This window comes from Mustela putorius, unplaced genomic scaffold, assembly GCF_011764305.1.
Source record: "Mustela putorius furo isolate JIRA1106 unplaced genomic scaffold, ASM1176430v1.1 tig00003836_pilon_pilon_pilon, whole genome shotgun sequence".
NCBI classification, from domain to species: Eukaryota; Metazoa; Chordata; class Mammalia; order Carnivora; family Mustelidae; genus Mustela; species Mustela putorius.
In genome coordinates, this window is record NW_025421989.1 from 1,980,864 (window position 1) to 2,003,607 (window position 22,744).

Here is a 22,744-nt window from a genome sequence, read left to right on the forward strand (position 1 = left end):
AAGAGACAGAGTAGGCGAGACACAGACACAGAGGAGAAGCCACATGAAGACAAAGACACAGATGGGAGGGATGTGGCCACAAGCCCAGGGATGCTTGGAACCCCAGAATCTGGAAGAAGCAGGGAGGACCCTCCCCTCGGAGCCTCTGGAGGGAGCTCCCTTCCCCACCTGGATCTCAGTGGTCCTGCCCCGCCTGGATCTCAGTGGTCCGGCCCTGCCTGGATCTCAGACTCTGCTCCTTTGTTACAGCAGCCACTGGACACAAATATACCCACATCAACAGATGGTCCTGAGAGCTTGGTGTGAATCAAGCCTCACGCACAGGTCTACTGTGTCTCCCAAGACTACGGCAGACAAGACCAAGGTATGGACCCATGATTAAGTTCCTCCATGGATATCCAGAACCAGAAATAGCTGAGAAGATGTTCCCAGATTCTCTTAGACTCAGTGGTGCCACAACAGAACCAAAATGAGCATATAAGATATTATACCATTTACACAATCATCTCTTAAATATATTCCCCTCCACATGAAAAGTTTGTGAAAACCACACAGGAGGTACACTTTCTCAAATGATTAATTCCCACACAGACATGCATGTCCACGGTTATGGCACTATTCAGAAGAGCTAAAAGGCAGAAAACAACCCAACTGTCCCTCAGTGGAGGGATGAGTACACACAGCGGGGTCCATCCATGAATGGAGTGTGATTTGTCCTTAGGAACAAAGCACTGACACCTGCTAGCATCTCCCTGAAAACATGGGAGGAGCCCGACACAATACATCACTTATGCTGTGATTCATTTACAGGAGAGCCCAGAACAGGGAAATTGAAATGGCAGGATGGATGAAAGGATTGAGTAACAACAGCACAGGGTATGGGGTTTCTTTCCGAGAAGGAGGAAACGTTCTTGGACACTGACTTTGGGGATGGTTCCCCAACTCTGCAAACATAGTAGACGGTGCTGCACTGCACACTCAGAATGGGGAGGCATGTATGGTACGTGAGTTCTAGGTCCATTACGTTATTTGAAACGTCGAAATAACTAAGGAAAATACGGACATCTTGGAGATGACGGTTGAGTCATTTACGCGTCTGGAGGGAAGAAGAGATGCAGTATAGACCCAGGTGGATTTCGCATGCCCAGACACCCAGATCTGAACTTCAGCCAACAATTAAACACGATCACTGTCTCTATAAATAGAAACGTATGTATGGTGCCACGTGATGGGAGTGTCTCGTGCGTAAGACGTAGGAAAACAAACACTGACCTTCATGTTTCCGAGGCGTCGGGTTCTGTCAACGACCAGCAATTTCCTAATGAGGTCTCTACATGCGGGAAGGAGACAAAAAGAAGATGCATCTTGATACGGACCCAAGCAAACACGGCCGGTCAAGGGCGATAAAATCCGCCCACATCATCATGCCGTGGAGGGAGGATCCATTTCCATTTTGCCTCCACATTTTCTCACAATTTGTTTCTTCACCGATGTGAGTTTCACTTAAAATGTACCTGTTGAGTCTGTCCTTGCCCAAGAGAAGACACCGGCTTTTACCAAAATGAATGGCCACGGTTTGCCCTAAAGAGCTACTTATTTATGGGATTCTGGTTGTATGTTACCTGCTCTCCCATAACACACAGACTTCTGGGAGTTTCTTAAACGCTGCTTCCCCACCCACTTCAGAATACAGGGCCATTACGATCTGATAGTTTATGTCAAGACATTCCGAAGACAGGCTAGCTCTAGAAATGCAAGGTAAGGAAATAAAATTTGTGCTTGTGTGTGTCTCTGCACATAACACATAGAATACGTTATGGACAGTAATATCTAGAGACTTCAAATATAAATTGAAATACCCCAGACAAATCAAAAGACCTACGGTCCAGCTTCAAAAAACCCATGACACAACTTGGCAAAACTGAAAGGAACCTTGTGCCCTGGGTTAAGGAGCACACCCCCAGACTCACGCCACAGACTCTGGAATCCCAAGGCCTGTGGCAATATATGGGAAGGTCCAGGGTACCAAAATCCCTGAATGCCTTATTTAGAACACCAATTAAAAAAAAAAAATTAAAAATAAAATATAAAATTGAAGACTTACAGAACAGCACAGTCCCAAAAGCAAGGGGTACGGATATAAAGGGGCTGTCCAATACGGCAAAGCCGTGTAGGAACTCTGGAGCTGCCTGCAATCCTGGGACAGGCTCTGTGGCAAACCCTTGATTCTATCCTGCCTGGCTTCTCTCTGACCACTCTGAGACAGGAAGAAACACTGGGAAGGTGTTTGGACTGCCACGTTGGCAACACGCCCCAGAGCTCCGATGTCCTTTCAGCTGCCTAAGATCCTACAAGGAATCCTAGTGACAATCCAAAGACACATGTGCCCAGGCAGGAAGGTAACACAGTCAAATGCCGAGGTTGTATGAACCAACAACAACAGAAGGCCTTGAGAACTTGAAAGTAAAAATCCGACCGTCATGGCACCCAATGGCAGTGGTTTGGATACGCAAGACTCATTAGGGTCCTGCTTCTCATCCAACTTGGGAAGATCTAGATAATAATGGGAAGAAGTGAAGTTCTTCTCAACCACCATCTGCAATCAGCAACTGCACCAAAGGATCCCAGGTTCCTGCTCTGGCTGAGCGCCCATGCTGGGGACACAGGGGTCCCAGGCAAGAGAGAAGAGGAGCCTGCTCAACGAGGAGCATTCTAGAGCAAAGGACAGCAGGGCAGACCCTGATGGGTCTCTCTCAGAATAGACTACAAGGAAAAGAGGCATAGGGAGTTAAGACACCAAATGTAGATTAAACTTAATATTTGTTGTAGTCCCTTTTTTTCCATGGGACAGTATAAACGTAAAATGTTCATGACCAACCTGAGCCCTTCCCACCAATGAAGGAAGAAATGACCTATGATTTTATGCGTTGTCCGTTCTCTGGGGAAACCAAGAACCAGCCAGCTTTTGGAAGAGTTTACGTCATTGCTTGCAAGAGGAAGGGAATATATCCCCCAAGGTTTTGCCCAGCCTAAGACCGTCAGAGGGTTCCACAAGGGCTGACTTGGAGAATGCAAGAGACAGTCCACACTCTATTGATGGGGAGCAACAGCAAAGCCACAGCTGTATACCTCAGCATGGACTCTGCCAGTGTGCATCCACACAAGACAATGGATACCCACACCCCTTAGGAATGTCAATGGTCTACGGTCACCACCAACCAGCTGATCGGCCAATGGGCGTGAGTAGATTTCAATCAAAGGCAACCACTGGCAAATGTTGGCATAACCATGTGACATAATGTCACTCAAGTCTAATGGGAGTTGGACCCGGGGGGAGAAGCTCTATGTAGTATTTTCCATTTCTTTCTAGAGAAAAGAAAGTTCTGACGGCTCAATCTCCCTTCGTGCCTCACTGTCTTACCATTCAGAGGACAGAGTGCCCGCCTTCTAGATGACTATTTTTCACGGAATCTAGTTTTCTTGCTTATCTTCTAAAACTTGCCTGGTGTGTCAAACACACCACCACCTCTGAGGCCCAACCAGCCCGGGGAAACACTGTCTTCTACTTGGAAGGAGAGCCTCTGTGGGAGAGTAAGATGATCTTCAACAGTGAGAAAAGCAACTGGCAGCTGTCCCAGTGTCATGAAATCAGTTTTCTCTGTACTCCCTGCCCATGGGCTACTTAAAAAAAATAGCAGAAAGAGAGAAAAGTTTAGTTCTTGACTAAACTCACTTAACTACCTTGTGATCAGCCAGGCTTGGTTCACTTGGGAAATGCAGAGAAAGAACTACAAGTCACGATACAAAAATGTCTCCTAGGTGACCAGATGGACGAAGGTAACTGGAATGCCACAAGTGGTCTGAGATTTTTAAAAACTTCAGTTTTCTCCCCGCCGTCACCAGAAATTGAATGACCTGCACACCCAAAGTCACCAACACTGAAGCTGTAGAGAAGTCCTCCTAGAAGAGGTTCATCAGCCTTAATATCAGCATGAAAAAGGAATTTCAGAATGAAAGTAATTTAAGCAGGAGGAAAAAGAGACAGTCTGCTCAAGCCATCAATAGTCCTGCCAACGGCAAAACCAGCTAGAGGAGGTGAAGGGCTTTTGGTCCAATACCCCAATGGTTCTCCTACTCGCGGTGATTCACAAATGCCTGTATTGGCTAATTGTAAATGTCATTTCTCTCAAGGCCCATAAAATCTGACCAAGAGTCATGAAAAGGTTAAGTATCATGACAGCAGAATGACGACCACCTTTTCCTGTCTGGTGGAAAAGCGGACTGTCCAGAGGACACGGAGCACAGCCTGGTAAGAACACAGTATGTCGTCCTGCTCAGCGGATGCCTGCTCTGTGATTTCTTGTCTGTGACTTTAAAAATAAACACCCCTCCCCGCCCCGCCCCGACGAGGAGGGGAACGGTTTACTTACTTTACACTGAAATCCAAATGTCTGGGGAAATCTATTTTGCCTGCAAGGATTTTTTGATAAATGCCAAACGGGTTGTCATCGAAAAACGGAGGGAACCTGTAAGAAAAATAAACAGCTATTTTTAGCGGAGAGCAGGCACACAAAAAAAAATCTGTGCTTTGTAGCGAACGGTGTTTCTAGAAGCTCGACGCAGTCAGGACGTTCACGAGGTCACCCCCCATCAGAGCAGGAGGGAAGTTCTTTGCACTCTTCAAACATAGGGTACTATGTGGCACGCAGTAGGTGCTCAATAAATGTGAGCAGGGCAAATGGAGGAGGACGTGTAACACTGTGTCCTATTCTTTTCCCTTTGGTCCAGGTAGACCATACGTCTGTAAGCAGCCAGCATCTGAACCTCCATATTAGATGAATTCCCGTAGGTCACACGTACGGAGCTGGACGAGAGCAAGGCTGGTTCCTAACGTGTACTCTGGGCCACAAAGATGTAGCGCATCACAGCCGGCAGTCTGTTTTTATAAATAAAGTTTTATTGGCAACGAGGGCCTGCTCACTCACTTAAGTCTTACCATCTATGGCATAGTTATCAGAAGGAAAGACTGTCGTCCTAGCAAAGAAACTCACAGACATGTCTTCTCTAATACCTTGAAACAGGAGGGAAAAAATCTGAAATAAGTAACACAAGAACATACTGAAAAGGGCAAAGAGCTAGAAAAATCAAAGAAAACACAGAAGTTAATAAACATGGGCCAGATACCCACCCATATGCCCAAGGCACAAGCTGTACTTCTGGTATCTGCTCAGAATGCGGAAGGCAAAGACCCTTAACTCTTATCCACTGGTAACTGCATCCTTTAGAAGGAGAACATCTAATTCCCTGAAAGAACCACTGGCCATAGCTTATAAAATGGCATTTTCAGGGGTGCCTCGGGGGCTCAGTGGATTAAAGCCTCTGGCTTCGGCGCAGGTCGTGAAGTCAGGGTCCTGGGATCAAGCCCCGCATCGGGCTCTCTGCTCAACGGAGAGCCTGCTTCCTCCTCTCTCTCTGCCTGCCTCTCTGCCTACTTGTGATCTCTGTCTGTCAAATAAATAAATAAAATCTTTTTTAAAAAATGGCGTTTTCAAGGGGTGGCTCAGTTTACAGGTGTCCCTGTGAGAGACAGAAGAGGAAAGACAAACATAGGAGAAGCCACATGAGGACGGAGGCAGAGAAGGGAGGGACATGGGCATAAATTCAGCGACTCTTGGACTTCTTCCAGAAGCTGGAAGGAGCAGGAGGACCCTTCTTGGAGCCTCTGGAGGGAGCACAGCCGTGTCCTACCTGGATCTCAGAGGTCCGACCCCACCTGGATCTCAGAGGTCCTACCCCACCTGGATCTCAGGGGTCCTGCCCTGCCGGGATCTCAGAGTTCTGGTCTCCAGAGCTGGAGGAGGATGAATTCCTATGGTTTTAAGACACCTCGTCTCTGGTCATTTGTTGCAGCTGCCCCAGGACACTCCTACGGATACTTCCTGGATCTCTTGGCTTCTAAGTTTTCAGCGACACCCATTTCTTTGTTCTCTTTACGCAGGCATCACTTCTGGATGAAGAAAGACTGGGCACCTGTTTGGAAATGGGACTGCGGGTGCCATTTTGGTTTATGGTGGACCCTAAATCCAATGATACGGTCTTTACAAGCAACAGAAGGAGAGAGATTCAGAGAGGAGAAGCCACGTGGGGACAGAGGCAGAGACAACGAGGGACGTGGCCATCAGCCCAGGGATTCCTGGGGCCCCAGAAGCTGGAAGAGGCAAGAAGGACCCTCCTTGGAGGCTGGGGATGGAGCATGACTCTGGCCCGCCTGGATCTCAGCAGCCCTGCCTCACCTGGATCTCAGACTTCCGATCTTCAGAGGTGGGAGAGGGTGGATTTCCGTTGTAAGCCACCATGTGTTTAGCCATTTGTCCTGCCCAGGACCGATATACAGAAGAGACCCATTAACTCTGCATTTACGTTACAGAGAAGTGAAAAACTGGAATACTGTAGAATATAAAGTTCCACAAAAGGACATTAAGGGGAAAGCTGAGGAAGAAGAGGGAGCTGAATAAGAATAATGGAAGACACTGGGTCAACGTGAACGTGTAGCCATGCATGACAAAGGCGTGGAAAAGCTTTTTTTCTTTGTGACATTTTAGCTATTCATGGAGACGCTCTGGAGAGAGCAGAGGCCCCGTGCTGGGAAGGCCACAGCAGAATCTCTGAGCCGCTGGTTATTTGGGTTCCGTTACTCCAACTACTTTGGCCACTGTTGGCTTCTAGTGTTACGAGCTTCTCCATCCTGAGACACTGCCCAGGCCAGGCTCGGAGGAAAGGTCTATATGCACCCGCTGACTACGCCTTCCAGTTCATAGCTCCCGAGTCGGCTGTTTCTGGTCGGCCAGATGCTCTAACAATGGTTAGAGGGGTCGGACTGCTTTCTTGGGTGGCAGCCCTGTCTCAGGATTTCATCAGGGCTAAGGCACACATTGACAAACGGCCCGTTAAACACCAGGAGAAAACGTGTCCTACATACCTAACAGCCTTTATTGGACAATCCTTAAACAAAGTGTTCTCAGGAAGCAGGCATTACGGGTCTGTATCATGGGGAAGGTATGTTAGCCGTGGTTTAACGAGCGGGAAAAAATGGTAATAAATGAGCAGGACCAGATCTTGCCCGAAGGAAGAAGCAGAGAGAACAGGGATCTGAGAATGAGCCGTGCCCCAGGCATGTGGAAAGTACCCTAAGAAATCTTCAAATCTGTCTTTTATCCAACAGAATCCTTCCAGTTCTCCAACAAGCACCGAGCGCTCGTTACGTAAGTGAGCTAAAGAGATCAATGGAGCCAGCGGCGTGCCAAAGGATGACTTGCCCGTGGGCACGTAGGAAGGTCAAGAGTTTCCTCTCCCAGCATCACGCCAACTTGGCTGCTGCTTCCATCCTCATGATGACTTGGACATAACTGCTTGACCCACCCACACCTTCCAGGAGAATGGATTGTCCAGAAAGAGGCGCCCTAGCGGTGGTCAAGGCGGGCAATTTGGACACGGACTCAAGACAAAAGAAGGAAGAGTTTCTGGACAGAACACAGAATGGGGACATGCTACTGGTTCACTGTTTTTGACGTCTTCCTCAAAGACCCCCTGCTGTGGTACGTGCCTAGAAAACATAGAGCCTGTGTCGTTCACCAAAAGGGACAAGCACAAAGAGCCAGGCTGTGCAAGGATGGACGGCAGAGTGTAGGGTAGGAATGAGTCCCAGGGACACCTTGTCTTAAGTATGGCGGCCATGATTCTCCATGTGGGGTCCCACGGAACCCTGGGGTTCCACGGGTCTCGTTCATGAGCTCTGGGAGGGCTTTTCCCTCCCTCCCAGAATGCAGCTCTGAATGTGGATGCATTTTCTTCATGCACCTCCAGCAACCGTGGCCTGATTGTGTGTGTGTGTGTGTGTGTGTGTGTGTGTGCGTGCGCACGCGGGATACTTCCACCTGCCACCAGGGAAACATGGGCAGGAGTGGAAGCAGCTGGAGGGGACAGTGAGGAAAATTCAGAGGTGGTCCAGGGGAAGGTGGAAGGTTGAGTCTGACAGAACTGCAGAGGGAACCACGAGGGACTGGCGCATCTTGTGGTATGTGCACGGACTTGTGTCCCGCAAGAAATCCCTCCGGAAAGCCTTGACCCCTTCCAACGAGGAATGGGTAAATGTTAATACATTCAGCGTTTTGGCTGGGATGTGGGGTTTTAACGATTCATCATCAATTATTCTAGTCAGAGCCTCATAATGTATTAGATCTTACTTCACTACTTTCTGTTCTATACCTTATATTGTAGCGTATTATATTACAAATACACGATGAGAATATTAGGAACATTCTACTTCTACTATCCTAATAGAGCATATTCTAATATTTGAATGAACTATAGTATAATATTCTAATCATTCCAATAAGTATTTTTACATAATAATCCTAATATATTTACTCTAATACATCCCAATATTATATTCTAATTTTATTCAATTTTAATTCTATTTTAATTCCAATACTTTCCTTATATTCCATCAATATTGTTTTCCAAACAATTAGTAAACAAACTGTGTTTACTAATAATAGCTCACAGTAGTATATTCTCTATGTAGAAGACATCCTACTTGAATGTACGGTTGGACTATGGAAAAAAACAGAGCTCAAGAATTTCATCTATGAAGCTCTGGCCACCGGGGGTTCATTTATCATTAAACAATGCTGACCTCTAGTGGTCAGTAATATGAAGGAAGGGAGATGGGTTGCAGAGCGTCTGAGGGGGAATCTGACGAAGACGGGCACATCCACATTCCCAACCGTTGTTATGGTCTGGATGGATGGGCTCCGTGTGTGATTCATGCTAACCTTCTGCTCAGCTTGGGACTTCACGGGCTGGGGGTGTCTGTCAAGAAATTCAGTTCTGTGTGATTTGCTGGACACATCTGGGTGAACAGAACAGATGATGGATGGATGGATAGATTGATGGATAGGAAGGACAGACAGATAAACAGATGACAGACACATAGACACACAGACAGACCGATGGATGGATGGATGGATGGACAGATGGATAGACAGGGAGGATGGATGGATGGATGTACAGATAGACAGGGAGTATGGATGGATGGACAGGCAGAAGGATGGATGGATGGATGGATGGATGGATGGATGGATGATGGATGGACAGACAGAGATGATGGATGGATGATGGATGGACAGATGATGGATGGATGGATGACAGAGAGCACATGGACAGATGGATGGATGGACAGACAGAGATGATGGATGGATGGATGGATGGTTGGATGGATGGATGGATGAATGGTTGGATGGATGGTTGGATAGATGGATGGATGGATGGATGGATGGGCAGAGATGATGGATGGATGGATGACAGAGAGCAGAAGGACAGATGGATGGATGGATAGACAGAGATGGTGGATGGATGAATGGATGGATGAATAGGCAGAGATGATAGATGGATGGATGGATGACAGAGAGCAGATGGACAGACGGATGGATGGCTAGACAGGCAGACAGAATAGACAAGTGATGGATGGACGGACAGATTGGTAGATGGACAAATGGAGAGACAGACAAATGGACAGATAGATGTGATACAGAGGGGTGACAAGAGATGACAGACACATAGATGATAACAGATAGATAGATGAGTAGATAGTTGATAAACAGATAATAGAGAAATACAGGTTTTCACAAGACTCCACTCTGGCCATACCCTCAGTGCAGAAATACACCTCTTTCTATCATTCTTTCCAACTGAAAGGGAAGGTTTCCAGGCAAAAAGCTCTGGTCTTGCCCTGCAGGGAATCAGACGTGGAAGTCAGATGGGCTTCGGGTTCAACTGGGGGTAAACTCTGAGCACGTGCTAAGCACCCCAGCAGGAAACTGGCCTGAAGAAGGAGGACAAAGGACAGGGCAGGGAGGGCGGAAGGAGGCAGAGGGGCCGTACGTCCAAGGGCCCCCAACCACTGTCTTGGCACCTCGTAGACCAGCTGGCTGTGAGCTGCATCATCAGAGAAGAGCCCTTCCTCCTTGGAACCCGGAGGAATCCCCACTTCTAGGATCTCTAAGCAGGGGATGCATGCTTTACATTTCTGGTAGAGGAACATCACACCTGCCTCGTGCCTCAGCCAAGCTGGACTCCTCAATCATGGTGATACCGTGATGCCCATTCAACACCTCTGCTGTCCAGATGTGGGGAAAGCAGAACCTTGCTAGACTCAAGTACGGGCACACGCTCTCCTTTCCGGCATGTGACTCATTCATAACGTCCTAAACCATATGTAATTTATGTATCTTTATCAACACGTACAGTCATTACCTGAGCTCTCTGCCTTGCTCCAAAAGAGCCCATGCAGAAGACTTAATATTATAGTCATGGGAGGCAGGGACATTTAGACAGGAGAAAGGTTCCAAATGCTGGGGCTTCCCGTGTGTCCCCCACTGCTGTGCTGGCACGGGGAAGCCAGCACGGGAAGACACCACGAGTATCTGCCACCAAAAGCACTAGATGTCCAGCAGCAGGGGAGGAAAGCACTAGAGAGGACATGCTGACCCTCCTACTCACCCGGAGTGCATCTCAAAGATCAGGATGCCGAGTGCCCACCAGTCCACGGCTCTCCCGTGGCCTTTGCTCTGGATGACTTCAGGAGCCAGATACTCGGGCGTTCCACAAAGGGTCCACGTCCTGAGGACAGAGAACGGCATAATGGAGACTTAGGAGTGCCGGGTGACTGCGTGTATCTCAGAAGGACTGAATGTGACAATGACATTGGTGATTACACGATGCCCTATGCCCACCCCGTGGACACACCGTGCTGGCCAGAGATGCCACCATTGTCTAAGAGGACTTGTTCCCTTACAAACACTCATTAACCCACACATAACCGAAGGAACATCCTTGGTGTCCCAACCTCATGTGGTGGCTGACACTTACCGTGGTTTACTCAAACACAGAAATGCCACGGTACCTGTTTTCCCATGAAATGATATGGGGAAAAAGTCAAGAATTCACTCACTACACCGTCATGAACCTACACGTCTGCTCCATCAACGAGCTAGTGCTCACCTCCAGAGGAAAGGCAAACCCATCGCTAATGGCCCTTTCCACCTGCTCCCAAAAACCTATGAAGTGTTTTCAACATTTCTGTGGGTTCAAGGTCATTTTCACCTCACCAGTGGCTTCTAGAAATCCTTAGGTTAAGGAACACTGGTATATTTAGGATTTAAACAGGATAGGGGGCTTTTTGAAAGGACTGTCTCTGCAGAAGGGCAGATACTTGCCAAAAATTTAGCTTCTAGCCTCACCTCGGGGACTGTGGGCTAGAAAAAAAGGGATGCTGACCCCTCCCACCACCACCAAAACTGGACCCAGCCCAGACAGTGCAGCTTCTCCTGGTCAGGTGTGTTGGGTTTTACTCTGGTCACCGCTCCCCTGTGCGGTCTCAGATCTCTCTTTTCCCCAAAAGGTAAAAATGGAGCTCCTTTCCTCTTGTCCTTACAAGAGAATTCTCCTTATACTTAAAAAGAGGCACTATGTTTCATTAAAACATAGATATGTCACAGGTGTGTCACCTTTCTGCCGAGATCTCTAAATTTTGTGCTCTATGGAAAACACAAGACCGACTGTCTTCATTTTCTCCCAGTTCACATGCCTCAGCATGGAGGTGAACCAGAACTCACCTGTAAAAAAGACTTTTTTTTTAAAAAAAAAGGTAAAATTCTGAGTATCATATAAATAAGCCCTGAGATGTAACGAACGGCATGTTGACTGTCTAATAAGACCTGTTTCACATCTGAAATTTACCAAGAAGACAGAACTTATGTGTGTTCCCACCACCGCAAAAAAGTGGTAACCAGGTGAGATGATCAGATGTGATTACAACCTCGAGTGTGGTAATCCCTTTACAATCGGTATTAAATCACACTAGGTACCTTTCGAAAAACCATATTGTATAATGTCAATATGTACAATTTGCCGATCATACCTCATTAAAGATGGAGGAGGAAAAAAAGAGATGAGGACATGGACACACACAGAGGGAAGACCACTGGTGACCCAGGGACGGTGCCTACAGTCTAGGAACCACATGAGGTGACCTGAAACCAGGACAGAGGCTCAGAATAGACCCTTTTCTTGGGAGCCAATGTGGGACCACGGCTCTGCAGACACCTTCATTCCAGAACTCCCAACTTCTAGAACCGCGGGAGAGTACCGTTGACCGAAGCCCATCAGTCGGGGAGCTGTAATGGCAGCCCCGGGGAAGGAACGCATTCCCCACCACACTGTCCATGCACACACTTTACCCTCCCTCCAAAGCACCTGCGGGCTTGTCCCCGCACGCTCTATCTGGCACACTGTGTTGTCTGATGGCGGGGAAAGGCAGACATTGGAAAATACCACTTCGGAGCTCAAGATGGCCGAACTGATTTCCACGTCTGTTTCTGAACAGCTGACCAGCCCTCGCCCTGTAAGACTCTGACAGATGAGAGCCCGTCTCTAAAGTGGGCAGTGGTGGCTCGGGAAGAGGAAGGTATGGGGCTTCCGCATTTATGGAGTTCAGGTCCTCCTTGTGCCTTTGCTCCTTGGTAGACAGGAAGAAAAGAGTCCAAAATGGAAACCATGTAATGCCCATTGGGATGGGACCCATAAGGGCCAGCGAAGATGTGGGGAACAGGGATCCCCCAGGCAAACTGGTGCAGCCACTGTGGAGAACAGTATGGCGGGCGCCTGCGAATTGAAACCCAGCATCGTCATATGATCCGTGACGCCTTCCAGTGTACACCCGAAGGAAACAAGGGCAAGAATGTTGAAGACATACTTGCACACCCATGTTCAGACCAGCGTGACTCATCACGGTGGCCCAAAGGCAGGTGCCAACCAAGCGCCCATCAGTGGATGAATGGATCAAGAAGACGGGGTCCAGTCACACCACGGAATGTGATTCAGCCTCAAAAAGCCATGACACAGACCCCTGCTAACAACGTGGATGAACCTGGAGGACATGCTGCTGAGCGACCTCAGCCAGACTCAGAAAGATAAATATTGTACGATGTCATGTGTACGGGGTCCCCAGAGCAGGGAAATGCACAGACAGAAAGGAGATGGTGGTGCCAGGGGCTAGGGGAGGGGATAGGGAGTAAGTATTTCTTGGGGACAGAGCTTCACCAGGGAAGGGTGCAAAATTGTGCAGAGGGATGGCGGGAATGTTGCAGGATACCACAAATGCATCTGATTGCACTGAACTGTGTCCTTCAAAATGGGGAAGATGGTCAACTTTATCCTAAGTACACTCTGCAACGATCTTTATTAAAAAGTGCAGAGGCAGAAGAGGCCAGGCAGAGCAGGGTGTCCTCCAAGGAGGGAAGATGCAAAGACAAGTGTCTGATGAACAAAGTTAAGGGAAGGGAAGCAGGACCTTGGCAGAGGCAGGACAAAGGCTGGGTTTGGAGAGGGCGTAGGAATCTGTCACCCTAGAGAGACGGCTGTGTCCGGTTGGCACTCCCCTGCCACGGAGAATGTTGCGAGGGGTTCTCCACTTAGTGACTGAGACCTTGAGCTCGAGGGCAGACATGCGCCCTTTATGCCAATGTATGGGGTAGGTCCTTCATGCTGGACTCCCAGGCTGGTGGCACGCCCAAGGCTGCCTGAAGCTAGCTGGAAATCGAGCTCTGGGCTCATGTTAAGAGCAGGTTGAGGTGGCCGCAGGTTATTATATATGCATCAGGTACAGCGTCTCCCCTTGCATCTGGAAAGGTGCGTTTCTTTCTGGCTCCGTCCTAGCATAAGAGGCACCGGGGGAAGGCTTGTGGAACCTTCTAGCTTCTGAGCTTCCCTACATAGCCCAAGACTTGTCCAGAGGAAGGCCCTCCTGCAAACGGCCCCGGTGCATCATGGGTGTACACAGAGGCATAAACATCTAGAGAGCTTCGGACGGCGGTCAACATGGAAAGATAAGACAAAGAGCCCTGTTGTTATTCAGAGGCCGCGGGTCCAGGCTGTGAATTATCCATGTCCCCAGTCTAGAGAGCAGGCAAGGTTACACCTGATGTTCTCAGTGCTCACTGTTATCAGTTCCACCGTGGCAGGGGTGGGAGACTGTGTTAACGAAAGAAAGAGCGGATTCTCTGCAAGGTATGTGTGTCGAACTGCTCGTGTGTTCTTAACTTTTTATCGGTCTGCCAGGGCATCTATACAGGGGCAAACCCTGTTCCCCCAAAAGTCCTCAATGCCACAGCCTGTGAATGTGATCTTATTTGGAAATAGGGTCTTGCAGATGTAATCAAGTTAAGATGAAGTCACATTGGACCATGATGAACTAACTCAGTAAGTGGTGTGCTTGTGAGAAGAGGGAGAGACAGAGAGATCTCTCTGAGATCCCTACCCCACAGTGAGCGGGCAGTCATCTAAAAACCAGCAAGAGTCCTCACCAGCAACCAAGCTGCCCAGCACCCTGAGCTTGGACTGCCAGCCTCCAGAACTGTGACAAATCAATTTCCTATAAGGTAGTCAATCCTTTCAGATTAGGACCCCACTCTCTTGACCTCGTTTAACCGTAATTACCTCCTAAAAGCCCTATCTCCAAATACAGTGGCCTTGGGAGGGTTAAAGGTTTCATACATGAATTCTGGAGGGACATCATTCAGTCCATAGCAATGATGGTGATAGTGATGGTAGTGATGATGGTGTAGGTGGTGATGATGGTGGTGGTGGTGATGATGATGGTTTAGGCGGTGATGGTGGTGGTGGAGATAATCATGGTATAGGCAGTGATGGCAGTGGTGATGGGGATGATGGTGGTGGTAAAGGTGGTGACGAAGGTGATACTAATCATGGGGATGATACAGTTAGAAGCACCTTATGTCTACTCAATGCTTAGTATGTGCCAGGGAGCTGCTGGAAGGATTTCTTTCCAATTAGCGGATCCACCCATTCTTAGCAACAATCCTACAAAGTGGGAACAATGCACACCTCCCAGATGAGCAAAGCAAGGCATACAGAGGTGCGAGACACCTGGGTGGCTCAGTGGTTAAGCAACTGCTTTTGGCTCCGGTCATAATCCCTGCATCAGGCTCCTGGCTCAGCAGGGAGTCTGCTTCTCTCTCTGCCTGTCTCTCCCCCCACGTGTACTCTCTCTGTGTGTCTCTCTCTGACAAACAAATAATATTTAAAAAAAAAAAAAAAAAAAAGACAAACAGAGGCAGTTATATGCCTGACCTGAGTAGCCCAACAGTATCGCGGCCCTAGTGCAGCAAGTATCCCCACAGCTCCCCTCTTCATTCTTCATCCCTGCTCTGATGTGATGCTCCCATTACATCAGAAAGAAATCGGAGCTGGCAGTCACAAGGTACCATCACCCGGCAGTTGTGGGAATGTGGGCAAGTCATCTTCCCCTCAGCGCTTCTGTTTTCTCATCCATACGATGAAGACGTGGGGTGGATAAGCTCTAAAATAGTGTGTATGTGTGTATGTGCATGCACGCTCGTGTGAGAGAAGCAGACAGTCTGACCAATTCTGAGCATGTCCCACCCCTGCTGCGTCTACGTAGCATCTGGGAGTAAACTGGTGGTTTCTGACACCGGTGCGAGGGGAGGCAAGAACACCATGAGGCAGCACGAGCAGAAAGGCAGGGCTCAGGACAGTATGGGGACATGGCCCTGGATCCATCTATCCTGCCTTCAGGCTCTACACTTTGACAACACAAGGTAGCTCATATATGTGAACTCACACACTACATGGCCTTTTGTGTCCAGCTCATTTCACTTGTGGTAACTGCTTTCCAGGTTCACGGATCTTGTGGCTTTGTTACTTTTCGTGCCTGCATAACCATCCGTGGGATGAATATACCTTCTGGTTGGTTTTAACCAGCTCACACAACAAACGGTCTAGTTTGGGGGTTGCAGTCCAAACTGTGTCTGGAAATGGCCAGATGGTGAATATATTGAGCCGATGATATATTTTTACTGCACAGAGACTATAACGGTATTAAGAGGTATGCACTGGGACACCTGGGTGGCTCGGTCCATTGGGCATCTGCCTTTGGCTCAGGTCATGATCCCAGGGTCCTGGGAACAAGTCCCGAATCGGGCTCCCTGCTCAGCCAGGAGTGAGCTCCTCTCTCTCCCTCTGCTGCTCCCCCTGCTTTTGTGCTTTCTCTCCCTCTCTCCCTCTAACATATAAATAAATAAAATCTTTAATAAATAAATAAATATAAAAGGCATACACTGCTGTCTACAGGAGCCAAACTATGTCAAGAGCCCAGATGTCCATCAACAGATGAATAAAGAAGATGTGGTGAGTGTGTATGTGTGTGTATTTATATATGCATATGTGTGTGTATATATATATATAATATGTATATATTATACATATATAACCATACACACACACCTACACACAATGGAATTATTACTCAGCCATCAGAAAGAATGAAATCTCACCATTTGCAACAACGTGGATGGAACTAGAGGGTATTGTGCTGATCGAAATAAGTCAATCAGAAAAAGATGGTTATCATATGGTTTTACTCATAGGTGGAATTTAAGAAACAAAACAGATGAACGCAGAGGAAGGAAGGAAAAATAAAGTAAGGCGAAATCAGAGAGGGAGACAAACCATGAAGAGACTCTAGGGCACAAACCGAGAGGGTTGCTGGAGGGAAGGGGGTGGGGGGAGGGGCTGTATCTGGGGAACAGGCATGAAGGAAGGCACGTGATGTGATGAGCCCTGGGTGTTAGATGCGACTGATGAATCGCTAAACTCGACATCTGAAACTAATAATACACTCTATGCTAACTAATTTAATTTAAATAAAGTAATTTTTTTTAAATGGCATGGTCTGCCAAGGGATGCTGTCTTGTTCTATTTACTCCCAAGCCCCTCATTTACTTTACAAATAAAGTATTATTGGCACACAGCCACATTCATCTGTTTACATATTATCTCTAGCCATCTGTCTCGGCAGAGCTCACAGAACCCTGCTCCTGCAGCATGAGGACTGCTGTAGACAAGACGTAAACAAACTGTGTGAGTGTGTGCTAATAAAACTTTATTTACAAAACACAAGTGGTGGGCCAGATCCCATGACCTGTTCTTTGCTGAGCCCTGGGGCAGAGGAATGAATGAGGGGGAGAGAAAGGGTTGGATTTCAAAGCCTGGCTCTCATCTAACACTCAATCTTTTATAGGTTTGGTTTTTGTTTTCATGAAACAAAGTCCCTCACCAGTTCCACGACTTAACTTGGGCTCGGTTCTCTGGCTGGTTTCCTAACAAAGGGATTAAAACATCGGAACCCACATCTTGGGTTGGAACATTTCAACTGCAGGGGTGCATACCAAGGTCAGCTATGTGCAGTACTGTAAGGACTTGCTTCTGTGATAAATGTCGTGGGTAGGGAGGGTTTCCAGGTAAGCAAAGAGGTACAAGAATAATTCATAAAAACTAAGTAAAAACCCATGGCCTTAAATACAACTGCTGAAGTCTGGACTCATCGTTTGCTTTTCTCTTGAAAATTTAAAAAAATAAAAAAAATTGGTTTTTAATTTTGTCCCCCAGGAATTCTTAGAAGCAATGAAACCCCCACAGTGAGGAGCACCTCTTGTGGGGTCTTTAAATACTATTTCCCACCAACAGTGCCCAGAGTTCCTTAAAGAAGTGGTGACTCCAGGACAGAGGAGATGCACATACAGCAACCCGGGGCTTCCTCTACTCAATGAAAGCGAGTAAGTTGTCAAAGCCAATGGGATGCTAGCAAAAGGGTCCAGGGGCTCCTGTTGTTGCCTTTTTAATCAAAGCAAAATTGGCAGGACATAAAATGTGCCATTTTATTAACTTTCTGAAGATTTTTTTTTGGTTTTTTTTTGTTTTTTTTTACTAATCTCTACAACCAACGTGGGCTCGGACTCATGATTCCTGAGACCAAGAGCCATGACTGATTGGAAGAGTACTCTTCTAAGTCAGCCAGGCACCCCCCAAATTTGCCATGTTAAAGCAAGCCATTTGGGGGCATTTGGTGCATTGAGAATGTTGCACAACCTGTCTCGATCGATCAAAAACCTTTTCATTGACCCAAAAGGAGAGTCAGCCGTTATGGGGTCACTCCCTATTAAGAGGAGGGCAATTTAAACATGGAGGGGAAAAAAAAAAGATTACTTTGAATTAAAAACTCATGCGATTGTGTGTTTTCTGAGTGGTAACAGTATTTTTAAAAAAATGCAATCGCCCCATTTGAGGTCACTAAGGGCCAAGGTCATTACTCCGGAAACCCTTAAATAAGCTGAATGAATGCAGGACAGCCTCCCTGCTCTCATGAAGGGCAGTGTTGGAAGGTCACCCAATGAGTGATGAGGGGAAGGGGCTCTTTATAGACAACTTCCACCTGAGAAATGCAAAAGGACTAGCCAAGAGACAGCATCAGCATTTTGTCATTTCTTTCAGAATGGGGGCACAAGCAGTGCCTCTGGTGGAACCTAAGATAAGACCACAGATCACCCGGTGATGCTGACAGAGTGGACAGTGGGGAGGGAGGGTGGGCAGGGAACAACCCTTGGACCCACATACAAAAGGACAAGCACCTACTATATGCTTCTTGCTATCAGGCAAAAGGAACAACAAGAAACCCATCACCGTCTGTTTCTCAAAAGCCAAAAAGAAAGGAAGGAACATGGGACACCTGGGTGGCTCAGTTGGTTAAGCGGCTGCCTTCGGCTCAGGTCATGATCCCAGCGTCCTGGGATCGAGTCCCACATCGGGATCCTTGCTCAGCGGGGAGCCTGCTTCTCCCTTTGACTCTGCCTGCCACTCTGTCTGCCTGTGCTTGCTGTCTCTCTCTCTGACAAATAAATAAATAAAATCTTTAAAAAAAAAAAAAAAAGAAAGGAAGGAACAGAAGGAAGGATCCAATGAGTTTGAATTTAATCTAGTTCAAAGATCTAACCACTAGCTCACAAGAAACACCGAGGACAGAGGAACAAGGCAAAGCACACCATGAAGAAGCAACCCCACCCAATCTAGATCACGGGGCTTCCTATGGGGCTCAACTCCAGTTATTTCACAAATAAATGGCATTGGTCCAGTGGGAAAGCTGAAATGGTAGTTAATGGATTTAATGGAGCTTGGAGACAAACCGGCCAAATGCAACATAGACACCTTGCTTAAATCTTTGTTTATGGGGAAGAAAAAGACATTTTTGAGATCTGGGGGAAATCCGAGTATTGACTGGATGTTGGATGATCTTAAGGAATTTTTTTCTCATATTCTGTAAGATGCAATCATGGCACTGATGTTATTATTACTTCTTTAAATCATTATCCATGAGAGCACGGTGGGCACTTGCTTTAAAATAATACCAAGGATGGAAATTTGGGAGACATAAAGAGTCAGGTAAGGTGCCAGAGCTTTGATGTCTACTGAATCTGGGTGATGAGCACACAGGATTTCAGGTAAACTATCCTCTGCTTTTGTGGATGTTTGAGAACATTAAGTAACAGTCGTCAAAGATGGGGTGCAATGTTGTTTATCCCTGGCGAGAGGCCAGGTATGAGAATCTAAAGGATAGCATTCAATGTCTCATTTAAATTAAAAAAAAAAAAACAACAGAATAACTAAATTAAATGTATTGCTGCTTTTGTTTTAATCATTTTAGAAAATGAAAAATAACCCCAGTGTGTCCCTTACTCTGTTATGCAGGCTAGGTGCACAATAGCACGTGTGTGTGCCAAATACTTCTGTACAAGAAAAGGAGCAGTCACTGTAATTAAACAAGAGTTCCACAGGATGATGTTGGATGAGGAAAAATCCATCCGTTATCCAGAACCTAGGGAAAACATGACATTTGGAGTTACCATGAGCAAATGAGTATGATTGGTAGAGGGAAGAATACAGAATTTTAAGGTGTTTAACCACATTGTGTGCCCTGCTGTTTAAAAAAAAAAAAAATGTGCTTTTCTCAATTATGTCAATTATGTGTTCAAAAATATTACTGGAGATGAAGCTCTGTTTGGTTCCATATGTTTTCTGGGGACGTTTTCTTTCCATGTTTATGGAAATGTCATGTCAGTTGTTGGAATCCTGAACTGGACAGGAGGCCGGGCATACGTACCCACGGGCATCACGTCACCTGCACTGGCCCAGAACGGAGAGACCTCATCAAGCAAACCAAGAAAAATACACAAAAAGAAAGAGGGAATTGTTTTTGCAACTGACAAAACGGTGAAAAAATGAAGTTCTTTCTAAAAGTAATAGGTCAAAAATTAAAACAAAAAATTTTTAAAAAGCAAGATATCAACATGCTAATGGGGCCTCTTTTCCAAAGTTTAACATCTTTTTTTTTTAAAGATTCCACATATTTATTTGAGAGACACAGAGGGAGTACAAGCAAGGGCAGAGGCAGAAGGAGAAGCAGACTCCTCACTGAACAGGGAGCCCAATGCAGAACTTGATTCCAGGACCCTGGGTTTATGACCTGAGCAGACATTTCACCGACTGAGCCACCCAGATGTCCCAAAGTTCAACGTCTTAAGTTCATTAATTGTTTGATGCTTTGTACAAACTCTGCATCATGCACTGCATCTTAAATCCACATACCAGATTCAGTGCAGAGGAACACAGATCCCCAAACTTACCCTCATGTGAATTTGTGAAATATTTTACATCTGGTGGGTTTGAATCAGACTTTCAAACTGAAAGGACTTAAAAAAAAAAAAAAAAAAAAAAAAAAAAAGACGTACCATATTCCATGTGCTGCCAATAGGGGGCAGCCTCGACATTATAAACCCATTATTCTGTGTTAATAAGGTCTTCCTTCCTAAGGTCATGGAAAACCACTTCATTTTTACGTGCTTTATTCTTAGAAAGGGTAATAGATGACATCCTATAGGTCAAAACCAGACTGAATTTAACTGCCTCACAAAGCATCCCTAGGATGGCCGCTTTCTTAAAAACCATCAGAGACATGAGTCACTTTGTGTAAAACTGCTCACCCACACAATCAAGTTTCTCATTAATGCAGACGTTTCCATAATACGAGAAATACAATTATCACCTTGGCCAAGCGCATGTCATCAAAAAAAAAAATTTATTTTTTTTAGTTTTTATTTTTAAGTAATCCCCATACCCAGTGTGGGGCTCAAACTCATGTTCCTGAGACCAAGCCCTAAGCTGAGATCAACAGTTGGATGCTTGGAGCGCCTAGGTGGCCTAGTGGGTTAAGTGTCTGGTTTCAGCTCAGGTCAAGATCTCAGGGTCCTGGGATGGAGACCCCATCGGGCTCCCAGCTCAGTGGTGAACCTGCTTTTCCCTCTCCCTCTGCCCTGGCTTCTGTTCCCTCTCTCGCTGTGCCTGTCAAATAAATAAAATCTTAAAAAAAAATAAAAATAAAAAGAGTTGGTTGCTTAACCCATGAGTCACCCGGGAATCCCTAAAACTTCTGTTTTTACTAAGTATCTCTACACGCAGTGTGGGGCTAGAAATCACAACCCCAAGATGAAAAGTCACACGCTTTGTGGACGGAGCCAGCCTGGTGCCCCAAACAAGTGTATTTTCTAGATCGTCCTGTCCAGCATGGGAGCCACCAGCCGTATGTACTTTTGGAACATTTACAATGTACTAAGGAATTAAAATTTTAACCTGCACTTAATTTAAAATTACATTTAAAACCCAATACTTGTTGCAGTTACGGAGAAAGCTTCCGGTATTTTCGGAGAGCCTGGGCATGTGAGTCTTGTTTTTCCGGCTGTAAATATTATGGACATGCAAATAAGATGAAGTATTTCTGATGAAATTATTGGACCCTAATAGGGATGCACCATACAGATAAAATGCACAAAGGATTTCAAGCACTTAGCAGCAGAAATTCATGTAAATCCTCTCAATTTTCGTAGGAATTATATGTGGAAATACTTGTATCGTACCTATGCTGAATGAGGTAGGCTAGGTTATTAAATGTCTCCTTTCGTTTCTCAAGATCTTATTTTGAGGTCAGCTGTATGCCCAACGTGGGACTCAAACTCCCAACCCCGTGATGAAGACGTGCACACTCTACCGACTGAGCCCCCCACGTGCCCTGACATATTTACTTTTTAAAACACGGCTTCGTGAGGAGTTTAAATCCTACATGAGGTGTGTATTGTAATTGCACAGGATGGCACTGCTCTACGGTTAATTTTACGACCATAAATTACTCAGTGTGTTCAGGGGAACAGAATATGTGTCTTGAGCCTTTTCCGTGGAATATTTTAGGACGTGTAGGTGTAATGGTATCAGCGAAAGACAGCCCTGTCTCCCTCTGTCTCTGTCTGGGTGTGTGACTCTCTTCCCCACCTAATTGTACCAAGCGACCGATGAGCCAACGGTGAATACAGGAAAGAAGACTCACATTTTAGTGGAGGAGAAAAAAATAATAATAATAAAACAACACAGCAAAATAATTAAAAAAACAAAAGAAACAAAAGCCTAGAAAACTAACATAGGACGTGATGAGAGGTCTCTACAGCATATGAGACAGTTTTGAAACCCATCTTTATCCTCTTCTTCCCGTAGGTCATGTCTTTGGACTAAAAAATGAAGAACTCCATTCAAAAAGCCAACTTTTCGACCCAAGACAAGCGCCCAGGGCTTCATGGGCACTCTGGGCTTCAATGCATGGGATTTACAATCTTAAATTTTCCGTGTATTCTCTACACAAAGGCCAAACTGTTCCTAATGTAGGGAGACGTCCCCTATAGACCATGATATTGGAAGACCCATAGACATC

At 46.3% G+C, this 22,744-nt stretch overlaps 1 protein-coding gene across 1 annotated transcript in view; it reads right to left on the minus strand.

The window, feature by feature from the left end:
- The window catches only part of PRKX (protein kinase X-linked), a 77,367-nt gene that overhangs the window by 10,111 nt on the left and 44,512 nt on the right, over window positions 1-22,744 (minus strand). The window contains exons 4-6 of the mRNA XM_004768294.3: window positions 10,561-10,680; window positions 4,431-4,526; window positions 1,273-1,330 (exon numbers count right to left, since the gene is read on the minus strand). Coding sequence (XP_004768351.1) covers window positions 1,273-1,330; window positions 4,431-4,526; window positions 10,561-10,680 — 274 coding nt within the window. The remainder of the gene's footprint in view (window positions 1-1,272; window positions 1,331-4,430; window positions 4,527-10,560; window positions 10,681-22,744) is intronic.